We start from the raw sequence: 13,018 nt of genomic DNA on the forward strand, positions 1-13,018 counted from the left end.
GATTATTGAAGGATGTGTAGTTTAGGTGGATTAGCCATGGGAAATGCAGGATTACAGATCGAGTAGAGGGGTGAATCTGGGTGGGAGGGTCACTGTGGACTTGTGGGGCCAAAAGGCCTGTTTCCACACTATAGGGATTTAATCCGATTAACTCTTTTGTAAATTTTTTTTTATTTTCCCATTTTTTCCTGTTCTGAGAATGGACCATGTGACCTGAAATGATATGTTTTGTATTGATATTGGCTGATCTGTTGCGTATACTTTCTGTTTTTGATTTGAAATTCTAGCATGTAATAGATTTTCTGCTTCATCTTGTAAAGACTCAACAGAAACTCTATAGCCCTAGTTGTTTCTGTATTGGTACAGAATAGCAGGTGGAAAAGGACAGGCAATGTTGGGTTCAAAGTAAAATATGGAAAGCAACTTTGATCTGTGACATGTCAGCCACCTTTGTTACAGCAACGGATGTTGGGGAATTTGAGTGTGTTGTTATAGAATCATAAGACCCTTACAGCATGGAAACCTTTCAGTTCAACCAGTCCATGCCAAACATAATCTCAAACTAAAGTAGTCCACTTGCCTGCTTTTGTCCCTTATCCCTCCAAACCTTTCCTTATCCATGTATTTATCCAAATATCTTTTAAATGTTGCAATTGTATCCACATCCACCACTTCCTCAGGAAGTTCATTCCACTCGCAAATTAACCTTTGTGTAAAAAGTTTGCCTTTTATGTCTATTTTAAATCTTTCTCCTCTCCCCTTAAAAATCTGCCCTCTAGTCTTCAAATCTGCCATCCTAGGGACAAGACAACTACCATTAACTGTATCTCTCAGTCTCATTATTTTATAAACTTTTATCAGGTCACCTCATTTTGTTCTTTCGAGTATGCTCTTCTATTTTATAAAGTTAGGGATGATCTGATTGTGGCCTTAACTCTGCTTTTCTGTGTTGACCCCTTTTCAATTAGGGTTTCAAATTTCATGACAGATGAAGGACAGGCAACCAAATTAGAATCCAACATGGCTTCCCCTTTTTTTTAATACTATTTGGTTCTTGGTAAACACATAATCAACACATTATCTGTTTGTCTAGAATCTAAGCACTAAGCACATTTAAGTATGTGGCAAACTGGTCAGGTTTGTTCTGATGAGTTGTCTTCTCTGAGTACCAAACTTGGCGTCTTCTATTTGTGATGGTTGGCCTGGAATTGTCACAGTCAGTATCTCAGTTGCCACCTTTTATATGTCATCTATATGTCTGGACTGTTCAATGTCAGATCGCCTTTCATAGGGTCCTCAGTTCTGAACTTATTTGTCCAAGAGTCATGTAAACAAGAGATATCTGTGTCTGTGGCTCCTCTCATCAGTCTTTATATTGTCCCTGTTTGCAACCACATAAGTCAAATAACCTTTGACATCGTCCATTTGCCCAGTCAGCAGTCAGGTTTTACTACTTCATTTCACAGCAAGCCGATCTGGTATTTATATAAATTTAGCATAATTGCCCATCGTGTTTATCAAGCTTCAGCTGCTAGCCAAGGGGCTATAATTACCTATAAGATCACAACTATCTGCTCCCCCATGACACTTGACTATGAAGAATATAACTCATCCTTAAAGAAATTGCCATAACTGCTTCCAATTATCTTTTGGAACAGAATTTCACTGTTTGACACTCAGAGAATGACTCTTAAAATGTGTCCCCTAGTTCTAGACTTTCCTATTAGAGGAAACCTCTCAGCATCTATCCTGTCAGTTCCCCTTAGGATCTTGTATGCTTCAGGAATGTCACATCTCAATGATCTAAATTCCAGTGAATATAGGCTTCACCTGTTCAGTCTTTCATTTTAAGGTAACACTCAATAAATGGCAAAATACTAGGAAACTCAGGGGAAAAGAGATGGTGTCTTAGGCCAAGAACTCAGATCCTGTGTGGACCAACTGGCCAGGTATTCAGTAATGTCTTCAATTTCTCCTTCGTACAAGCTGAAGTCCCCAGCTGCTTCAAGGAGACCACCATCATCCCCATACCCAAGAAAGCACACACAGTATACCTTAATAACTATTGCCCAACAGCTCTGCCTTCAATTATCATGAAGTGCTTTGAGAGGCTGGTCATGGCTCACATCAACTCCAGTCTCCTAGCCTTCCGGGATCCTCTACCGTTTGCCTACTGACATAACGGATCCTCAGAAGATGCCATATCCCTAACCCTTCACTCAATTATGGAACATCTGGACTACAAAAACACCTACGTCAGAATCCTGGTTGACTGCAGCTCTGCCTTCAACACCATTATCCCCTCCAGACTGATCTCAAAACTGTGTGACCTTGGCCTCGGCTCTGCCTCTGCAATTGGATCCTCAATTTTCTGACCCAGAGACCACAATCAGTGAGGATAAATAATTGCAACTTCTCCACAATAACCCTCAACATTGGAACCCCCTCCCCAGGATGCATCCTCAGCCCCCTCAGCTCCCTGTACACCTTTAGCTATTTTGCCAAATTCCTTCTTTCTGGCCGTTGTCAGACTGTTGAGTGAATTCTAGCCTCAAATAATGTAACCTGCAAGGTAACCTGTCTATCTCTAAGCCTTTTTATCTGCACACCTTTTTCTTGCTGTGACCTGACTATACCGCTCATTAAAAAAAAGCTTTTCACTGTATTTCAGTACACGTGACAATAAAATCAATCAATCCATCAAAAAATAATTGGGGTACGTGTCCACAGATTCCTGAAGGTAGCAGGACAGGTCACTCGGGTAGTCAAAGACCAAGGGCACTTTTGCCTTTATTAGTTGTTGTACAGATTACAAGAGCAGGGAGATAACAAGGTGTAGAGCTGGAGGATCACTGCAGGCCAGACAGCATCAGAGGAGGAGGAAAGCTGGCGTTCTGGGTCGGGACCCTTTTTGAAATATCGGCTTCCCTGCTCCTCTCAAGCTGCCTGGCCTGCTGTGATCCTCCAGCTCCACACCTTGTTATCTCAGACTCCAGCATCGGCAGTTCCTACTACTCCATACGAGCAGGGAGGTTGTGTTGGAGCTGTACAGAACTTTGCTTAGGCCACAGCTGAAATACTGTCTGTAGTTCTGGTCACTTTACTATAGGAAGGATGTGATTACACTGGATGGGGGGCAAAGGAGACTTACCAGAATGTTGACTGCATTGGAGCATTTCAGCCACATAGAGGGGCTGGATAAGGTCAGGTTGTTACTTTTGGAGCAGAGAAATTTAGGCAGTATCTGATGGACATGTATAAAAGAGGCATAGGCAGGATATTATAGAAAGCTGGTGTTCCCCTCAAGTGAAGTGTCAAATACAAGAGTCATAAGAGGGGTTTCAAGGAAAAATCTATTTCATCTAGAAGGTGTTGGGGTCTGGAATGCACTGTGTGGGAGGGTAGTTGAGGTGGAAAATCTCCCAACCTTCAAAAAGTACTTGGATGAGCACTTCAAATGTCATAACATTCAAGGCAATGGAACTAGTCTGGGAAAATGTGACTAGCGTAGGTAGTAATATATTTTTGTTGGTATTGACTTGATGGGCCAAACGGCCGCATCTGTATTACGTGATTCTATGAATACCTCCAGGAATCAGTAAGTGAATCTTCTTTGAACTGCTTCAAACGTTATTTATATGCTTCCTCAACTAAGAAGACAAAAAATGTGTATTGTAATCCAGATGCAGTCTCACCACGACCCCAATGAGTTGTAGCAAAACTTCCCAAAATGAGATTGTTGACTTGCCCAACTTGTGTATTTCATTCCCTTTACCATAAATGCCAATGCCAGTTTACCTTCCCAATGTACTGCTCCCATATATCTATTAACTTTTCATCATTTAAGTATTGGATACCCATATTCATCTGCACTGCAGTATTTTTTTCAATCATTTTCCATTAAAATAACATGCTGCTGTCCTATTCTTCCAAAGTGCCAATGACCCATTTATCATGCCATGACAAAGGAATTAGAAGTCAAACCAGTTGAGCCTCACTATCATTGGATTAGCAACATGATGAAATCAAAAGTTCTCAAAATTGCTATGTTGTTCCTAACTATACTTTACAAATAACAGATCTTAGACACAAAGTTTATAGCTTAATTAAAAAGTAACAATTTATTATTAATAATGAAACTTCCGAAGAACACAGAAACTGAAGAGCAATCTATTTATTATCTACAAATTTTAAACCCAAAGTTCTTTGATTATAAATCCCCACTCTCTCATCTGCAAAGAGACACTCAGAAACAGATGAGGGACAAATTATAATAAAATAAATTTCAATTTGCCAGTTCAATAACCATTTGAATGATGAATACCAGTCCTTCATAAAATCCTTGGCTGATGGTCGGTATTACAGGCACATAGAACTGTATATTGTGCTTGAGTTCAAAAGTCACTGGTCAATGTAACTGCTTCTACAAAACTTTGGAGACATTTTACTTATTTCTTACACACAGAGGTTCTTTTAGAATTTGCCAACAATGCAATACTTGCGAATAACCAGAGAGCAAAGATCAAAAACACTGCAACAATCTCTAAGCCTCCAAAATAAAACTGCTTCCTTCTCAGAGCCCAGTTACAACCATTTATTTCTTTTAACATTTTCTGTGGTTGGTTGGCTGGCTAGCACCTGTCTTCACCTTTGATTGAACAGCTCAACATTGAACTGGCTGCCAGTCTCTGAGCAGAGCAACATTCTTTGCTTGAAATATCTATATTGTCCTGAGGACAGAAATTAACTTTGGATTACCTTTCCGGCCAGTTCCTAACAGCGAACATTTGTCTTTTGTTCACATTTTTTAAACAAACTGCTGTTCAAACTTCAATTCTCACTGTAACTCTTTATCTACTGGCGTCCTTCCTATGAAGTTTAGGATAATCGTGGCTGATCTGATTGTAACCACAAATCCAATGTCTCACATAACTTCAGTAATAGTTCACTTCTTTGCTTCTGAAGATTTATCCACCGCTAGTTTAAAAATATTCTGGCGCTGCTTCCATCACCTTTTCCAAAAGAGAATTCCAAAGATGCTTCGTCCCCTCTGAGGAAACAAAGATTCCACTCATCTTTGACAACATCTTATTTTTAAAGTGATCCTCTTGTTCTAGACTCTTCCAGAAGAGGAAGCATCTTTCCCCCATCAACACTGTCTAGACCCTTCAAAGGATTTTTATGTTTCAGTCAAAAGCTCTTGCAGCAGACACAAGCCTGGCCTGTCCAATTTGTACTCCTAAGACAACTGCCCTTTTCAGATATTAATCTTCTTTGAACTGCTTCTAACACATTTACATCATTCCTTAAATAAGTTGATCAAAATTGTGCAATGCACTCCAGCTGTGGTCCTACTACTGTCGCAATAACTGAAGCATAACCTCCTCCTATTTCTGTATTCAGTTCCCCTTCCAATAACTGGTAACATTCTATTCATTTTCCTAATTACTTGCTGTACCTGCATACTAACCCTTTGCAGTTCATTGGCTAGGACACCCCCATATCTCAATTTAGGTAATGTGCTTTGGCAGGAAGAATAAAATTACTTTCACATTTTTGCATCATGCTGCATTTGCCACATTTTTGACCACTCAGGTTATCTACACATTTTTGTAACGCCATAATGTTCTCTTCACAGCTTTCTTTCTTACCTATCCAAATCTCATTAGCATATTTTAGCAACTATATTTTTGGTTCCTTTCTTCAGTCATTTATATAAATTATAAATAGCTGAGGTCGCAGCGCTGACAATGCCCGTTATAACTTGCCAGTCAGAAAAAGACCTATTTCTGCCTACTTCCTGCTTTCTGTTAACCAGCCAAAATACTAGACACACTGATATACATGGCCCCTACATTGTGAATTTTAATTTTCCACAATAACCTTTGAAATGACACTTTATTGATCACATTCTGGAAAGCTATGTACAGCACATCTACTAGTTTCCCTTTATCTACATGTCATGTTACTTGCTCAAAGAAGTCCAAAAGTTTGGTAAAACACGACTCCTGCATAGAATCGTGTTGATATTGCCTCATTAAGTTATCTAAGGGTCCTGCTATAACTTATTTAATAATAGTTGCTGCCTTTTCCCTGTAATACATGTTAAGCTAACTGGCTTGTAGTTTCCCGATTTTTTTTTTGTTTGTCTCACTCTCTTTTTGAATAAAGTAATTATGTTCAATCTCTTCCACTCTATGGCACCATTCCTGAATCAAGGGAGTTTTGGAAAAGTTAAACATATGCATCAACTATCTCACTCGCCACTTCATTTTTAAGACTCTAGGATGAAATCTGTCAGGACTGGCCTGCAGCTCCAGTAACTTAGTACGATTTTCTTGCTGCCTTTGGGATGTTACTTGTTTCTTCTATGGTAAGGACTGACGCAAAATACCTGCTTACTTGGATAATACTTGTAAAAAAATGTATTTATAAACACTTTTGCTATCTTCTCTTACTTTTGGCTGCCATCTTCATACTCTAACTTTTCGTACTTTTTTTTGTTATTCTCTGTTTTCTTTATGTTCAGTGCAATGACCTGATATATCCACAGTCTTTGCACAATTATGTGCTTTTTCATTTCTTTATGTTTTATACTATCTTTAACTTTTTCAATTAATGTCGAATGATGAGTTTGTTGCTTGAAGTTTTTCTTATTCTTTAGAATGTACTTCTTCTGTATATCCCTTTAAATGTCTGCTACTACATCTGTATTAACCTATCCTTATTAAGTGTATCTTTTAGTACACTCAGCAAGTCACTAACTTGCTCTCAGATTTGTACTGTCTAGCTATTCCTATCATGGTGTATTTATAATTTCCAGGTTAATATCTCTTTGTTTTGCCTGTTCATTCTTTCATATTATAAAACAAATTCTGTTTATCTTAAACATATTGATTGGATTTGGTTGTTAAGAATAGAGAGAACATTTTAATATTTACTCCTCAAATCTAATACATTGTTTAATTCATCTGACAGATGCATGTAATTGTGAAAATAATAATATTATACTGAACGTTTTTTAAAAAGTAACAATTTCAAAATCTCAAGTGTGCTCAAAATTGGTAATGGAGCTGGTTAGTTGGTTTCATTGTTCATTGTAAATTCTGCATTTTCCAGTTAAATATAGATATTTTCATGTCAAATTTGTAAAGTGACCATGGTGTAATATTTGATTTAAATATTCATATTTTAACAGTTAACGAGTTTTGAGAAGATTTGTAGCTCAGGTTGAGGTTCTGGATGTGAGTTTGCTTGCTGAGCTGGAAGGTTAGTTTTCAGACGTTTCGTCACCATTCTAGGTAACATCATCATCAGTGAGCCTCCAACGAAGCGCTGGTGTTATGTCCGCTTTCTATTTATCTGGTTAGGTTTCCTTGGGTTGGTGATGTCATTTCCTGTTCTTTTTCTCAGGGGATGGTAGATTGGCTCCAAATCAATGTGTTTGTTGATGGAGTTCCGGTTGGAATGCCATGCTTCTAGGAATTCTCATGCATGTCTCTGTTTGGCTTGTCCTAGGATGGATGTGTTGTCCCAATCAAAGTGGTGTCCTTCCTTATCTGTATGTAAGGATACGAGTGATAGTGGGTCATGTCGTTTTGTGGCTAGTTGATGTTCATGTATCCTGGTGGCTAGCTTTCTGCCAGTTTGTCCAATGTAGTGTTTGTCACAGTTCTTGCAAGGTATTTTGTAGATGACGTTCGTTTTATTTGTTGTCTGTATAGGGTCTTTTAAGTTCATTTAACTTCGTCGGAGGCTCACTGATGATGTTACCTAGAATGGTGACGAAATGTCTGAAAACTAACCTTCCAGCTGAGCACATCCATATTTTAACAGTATAAATAGGGTAAATAAGAGTCCAAATTTATTGTTTCATTATATATACTTGTATATATGGGTACTACATTTGCTCAAATCAAATCCACTTATATCCTATCAAAGATTTGTTTGTTGAATTTGAATGAGAATTTAATTAAATTTGATGTGACACTCCCTGACATTAATTGTGTCTCATGTGAGACATGGGTATTTGTACAAGAAAATGGAAAGTTGCCACATCCATGTGATCTGCAGTGAGAAATTAATTTTTAGAAGTTATTTTTCAAAAAGAGCTTCTAATTTTGGAATTGAAAATTTTGACTTGTCTCTGTGATTAAATGTACCAGTGGGTTTGTGATAGGAATAATAACTGAGGTCAAGCATGATAATGGGGAGGGTAGGACGATCCAGTTATTTAGTTCCACGTAGGCACCAATGACATCGGTAGAACTGGGAAAGAGGTTCTGCACAGCCTGTATGAGGATCTAGGAATCAGATTAAAAACCTCAAAAGTAATAATCTCCATTGTTGCCTTAGTTGCATGCACATTGGCAAACAAGGGTAAACAAGGTTAGAAAGATGAATGCATGGTTGGAAAACTGGTTTGGGAGAAGTGAGTTCTGGTTCATTGAGCACTGGCGTCATTATTTGGGTAAGTGGAATCTCAACCATTGGGATTGGTGTTCTTGTGATCTGAGTAATTAGTGAAGTAGAGCAAGTTTTAAACTGTATCTGTACATTCAGACAATGAAGGCCATCGGTTTAACTGGCACAAAGTAACCATAGTAGTCCAAGCCAAACCAAACATTGGCACGCATGGGAATTCCTAGAGCATGGTCCACTACCTGTACTTCAATCAACAAACATACAGAATTGGACCCCATATGTACACCCATACAGATTAAAACCGGAAAAACAGTACTCATCATAATGGATTGAACAATATAAATTCTAAGCGGAATTGAAGAACACCCCTTCATCGGAGGCTCCAATGATGATGTCACCTAGCATGGTGATGAAATGTCTGAACAAAAACAAACCAGCTTGGAGAGCAAGTCAAAAATCTCATGTTTTTAACTAAATATGGGGTCAAGGGTCCAAATTTGGGAAGTTGCAAGGATTCAAAGACTGGAGAAAAGGTAACAGAGGAAGAAATTATTGTGGGAATTCATAAACATGATAGGAGGATAGAAGAGAATATAGACGTAAGAACAAATCAGATAAGACTAGAGGTTACAAAAAATAGCAAGGTCAAAAGTTGAGAAACAGCATTTGTATTCATATAACATTCTAATCAAAACAAATGAACTGCTAGTGCAAAATGAGGTAAAGTAGTACTGCCTGTTGGCTGTGACTCTGATATGGTTGGTGGATGACCAAGATTGGGAATACTGAAGGGAACATGACATTTAGGAAGGACAGGAAGCTAGGAAAAGATAGAGTGACCAGTGGTTTAAAAAAATCTAGTAGCACAATAGAGGGGGAAGACCTAAATTCAGGAAACTAGGATATGGAAGCAGTCAGGGTAGAGATGAGGAATGATAAAGGCAAGAAGTGAGTTGTGTGAGTTATGTACATGGTCCCCTATCAGTAACCTCGTAGTAGGACAGGATATCAAGGAAGAAATGGAACCTTTTTGAAAATGCTCAGCAATTATCATGGGATTTTAACCCACATTTAGATTGGAAAAAAAAATAAGATGGGGAAAAGTAATCTAGATGAAGAATTCATTGAATACTTTCAGGACAATTTCTTAAACCAGCACATTATGGCACCAGTCAGAGAATTGGCTAAGCTAGGTCCAGTCTTGGCCAATGAGATAGGATTAAATACTGACCTCATAATGAAAGTGCCCCATGGAGGTGGTGGCACCCACAGATTATTGAATTTTATATATATTTTAAGGGAGAATTGTGGACCTAAGACTTCTATTTTGAATTTAAAGAAAGGCAATTATAAGGGCAAGAAAGCAGAACTTTCAGACATGAACTGGCAATCAGGAATATGTGAATAGAAATGCTGTTGCAAACATTTAAGGAGGTATTCCAAAAAGCACAGACTAGATATATTGCAACAAATAAGAGAAATTCTAAGGTGTGGACTTGCCATCCATGTTTAGCAGGAAAAGTCAACAATAGTATCAAACTCAAAGAAAAGATATAGAATTGTGCAAAGATGGGTGGCAGGTCAGAAGTTTGGACAGAGTATTAAAAGCAAAGAATTGCTAAAAGAGTAATAAGGAGGTACACATTATAGTATGAGAAATAGGTAGCCAAAATAAAGTCACACATAGGAAAAATCGCTTTGGATATTTTTAAACAATGGTTAACCAAGTAAGTCAAACTGGGGAATTAGAAATGGAGGATAAAGAGATGGCAGACAAATTGAACGGATATTTTATAGGATATGCAGGAAATAGAGTTGGGGTTGAAATCAAATCAGCCATGATCCCATCGAATGGCAGAGCAGGCTTGAAGGGTTGAATGGCATTCTTGTGCCTTTTTGTATGGCATCACTAGCTAGTAGTTATTAAGATTTGCAGTGTTGTTTGATTTGTCCCTGAACAAATCTCTAGAGAGAATTATTTCTAATAGTAACTATCCAAATTGAAACCGTATGCAATAATTGATTTCAGAATTGTTGTTTGTTTACTATTTCTGAAATTTGAATTGTGTAACATATTTTTTCCAGAGGATTTCCCCAATGGAACCTGGCTTGGAGATGAGAATAACCCTGAGATGCGGGTTAGGTGTCCTATCACTCCTGCTGATATGCTACATATTGCCACAAATTGCAGAACAGCTGAAAAAATGGCATTGACACTATTGGACTACTTATTCCATCGTGAGATTCAAGCTGTATCCAATCTGTCAGGGCAGGGAAAACATGGCAAAAAGCAGCTGGATCCTTTAATGATCTATGGAATTCGATGTAAGCACCATGGTATTAGTTTGACTATCTAAACCACTATTTCTCCAATTCTGTCCTCAGTGTTGTTATAGTTACATCTGTTAACTCTCCTGCAAAGAGAACAATTAAGTGGGTTATAGATTGCTTTAATTTTTTTATATTAATTTCAACCTGTCAATTTCTTAGTCGGACTAATATTATCATAACGTGAGACATCACACTTATTTCTCTGTTGACCATGCTGCTCATTGACCTCTCTGTAGTTGTGTGGATTAACACAACTTAAATGTACTGTTAACTTTTGTGAGGGAAATTCACTGTGAAAAGTATACTGCAGAACATTATATATACTTATAATGCATATGAAAACATAGATTAGATGCAAGATTCAATTTCCCCTTGCCTGGTCTGAGAATTAAGATTGCACGCTAGCTGCTCCTGCTGAATTTCCATGTCAACGATTGTCCTGTTATCTGCACATTCTTGTCAAGCGATATAAAATGGTGCCTCTTTCTTTCAAATCTGTTTCTTGTGCCCTAGTTCTGATGAGCACAAGATGAAACTGCTTGTTTATAAGTTTAAAGTTTATAAAGTTTAAATGAGCAAATTTGAAGAAAAGCTTAGTGAAATACAAAGAAAGGAAGTATTTTGGGTTGAATAATTTCAGAAAATTTAGGTCAGTTTGTAGCTTATTTAAACATTGGTCTTTGATTCTTATCAATTTCCATATCATGGCCTTTTAATATCCATTAATTTGCTATGGAATTGAATTCAGTAATGTTGCATGAACTCGGATTCTGCCTGCCCTTTCAGGTGGCTGTTAAGGATCCTGTGACATAATTAAGCAAACAACTGGGGAGTTCTCCTGTTGCTTCTGGCCAATATATCTTGTTTTAACAACAAGAAAATTATTTGTTAGTCAATTATCTATTGCTGTTTGTGAACCTCATGTGCACATGTTGTTTAGAGATAATGGGAACTGCAGATGCTGGAGAATCCGAGATAACAAAGTGTGGAGCTGGATGAACACTGCAGGCCAAGCAGCATCTTGGGAGCACAAAAGCTGACGTTTCGGGCCTAGACCCTCCATCAAAACTGTGTTCAACACCTCCACACTTTGTTATCTTGCATATGTTGTTTACCTTGTTTTCTACATTGTAAAAGGCACTTCACTGGCTGCAAAGTTGTTTGGAATAGATCACAAAAGTGGACGTCTGTATAAATGCAAGACATTCTATTTCAAATGTGGAAAGGATCTAGGCATCAGTAGTCATCAGAGTTGACCAAGACATGAATGTATGTGTTAGACTGAACTTTCTGACCTCCAGTTTTGGGCATCTTGTGAGTTACTGGGATTGCATGCCCATCAGTTCCACTGGAAAGAAGGTATCCAAGAACAGAATATATCAGCAGTGATCTGGTGTGAGACTCTGGGCCAAACAAGCTTAGAAATGTTGAGAGGTCTGAACCTTAGCAGGTAGACCTCGTGTCAGAAGTCTTGCCCCTTTCCAGCTGGTGCTGGTCCGTAGCATCTATTCTGCGAAGAGACATGCAGTTGAGGAGAAAGCAGTGGGTGCTTCTGGAACTGTTGTGTGATGTCAGCTTTTGCCTCTCATCAGAAGTGTTAAGCAGTGCAAGCACTCTCTGACAGAAATAGTGCTAAGAACAGCAGCCTGTCATTGGCCGTGGCTGGATCTCTTCACTGTCACTGATCAAATCATGTTGCTTTAGAGCGACCCTCTTTTGAGTAGAGGTTGTATAGATTAGATTTGTATTCATTAGAGTTTAGAAGAATGAGAGGAGGCTTTATTGAAACATAGAGGGCTTGACAGGTTTAGATGCAGAGATGTTAATTCCACTGTCAGAGTACCTAGGACCAGAGGGCACAATCTCAGACTAAGGATTCACCCATTTAATTCCGAGATGAGGAATTTCCTGAGTGTCGTTAATCTGTGGATTTTTTTTTAAACCGGGGGCTGTCTAAACTGGATCATTAAGTATATTTGAGGGTGAGCTAGACTTTTTTTTTAAATCTCTAAGGGATCAAGGGTTCTAGGCATAAGGCAGTAGAGATAAGGAATGTCAGATCAGCCGTGAACTCATTGAATGGTGGAACAGACTCGATGGGCTGAATGGCCCATTTCTGCTTCTAAATTCTATGATCGTGTAGTCACCCTTTATCAGTTACTGATCAACAGATCATTGGGTTATCATTGCTTACTTTCAGTCCCACCTGGAGGAAAGTCAGAAGAGGACAGAATGACTTTGGAATCACAATCTGCCAGTTTCT

The 13,018-nt window shown here is 38.4% G+C and overlaps 1 protein-coding gene across 10 annotated transcripts in view; it reads left to right on the forward strand.

Annotated features, from left to right (window-relative positions):
- The window catches only part of banp (BTG3 associated nuclear protein), a 296,836-nt gene that overhangs the window by 176,944 nt on the left and 106,874 nt on the right, over positions 1-13,018 (forward strand). For 9 of the 10 annotated variants that reach the window (XM_059651709.1, XM_059651711.1, XM_048546309.2 and 6 more), the window contains one exon: positions 10,510-10,749. The exons of the other annotated variant lie outside the window; for it this stretch is intronic. In XM_059651709.1, the coding sequence (XP_059507692.1) occupies positions 10,510-10,749 (240 nt within the window). The remainder of the gene's footprint in view (positions 1-10,509; positions 10,750-13,018) is intronic. 10 annotated transcript variants of the gene reach the window in all.

This window comes from Stegostoma tigrinum, chromosome 16 (assembly GCF_030684315.1).
Source record: "Stegostoma tigrinum isolate sSteTig4 chromosome 16, sSteTig4.hap1, whole genome shotgun sequence".
In the NCBI taxonomy this organism is placed as follows: domain Eukaryota; kingdom Metazoa; phylum Chordata; class Chondrichthyes; order Orectolobiformes; family Stegostomatidae; genus Stegostoma; species Stegostoma tigrinum.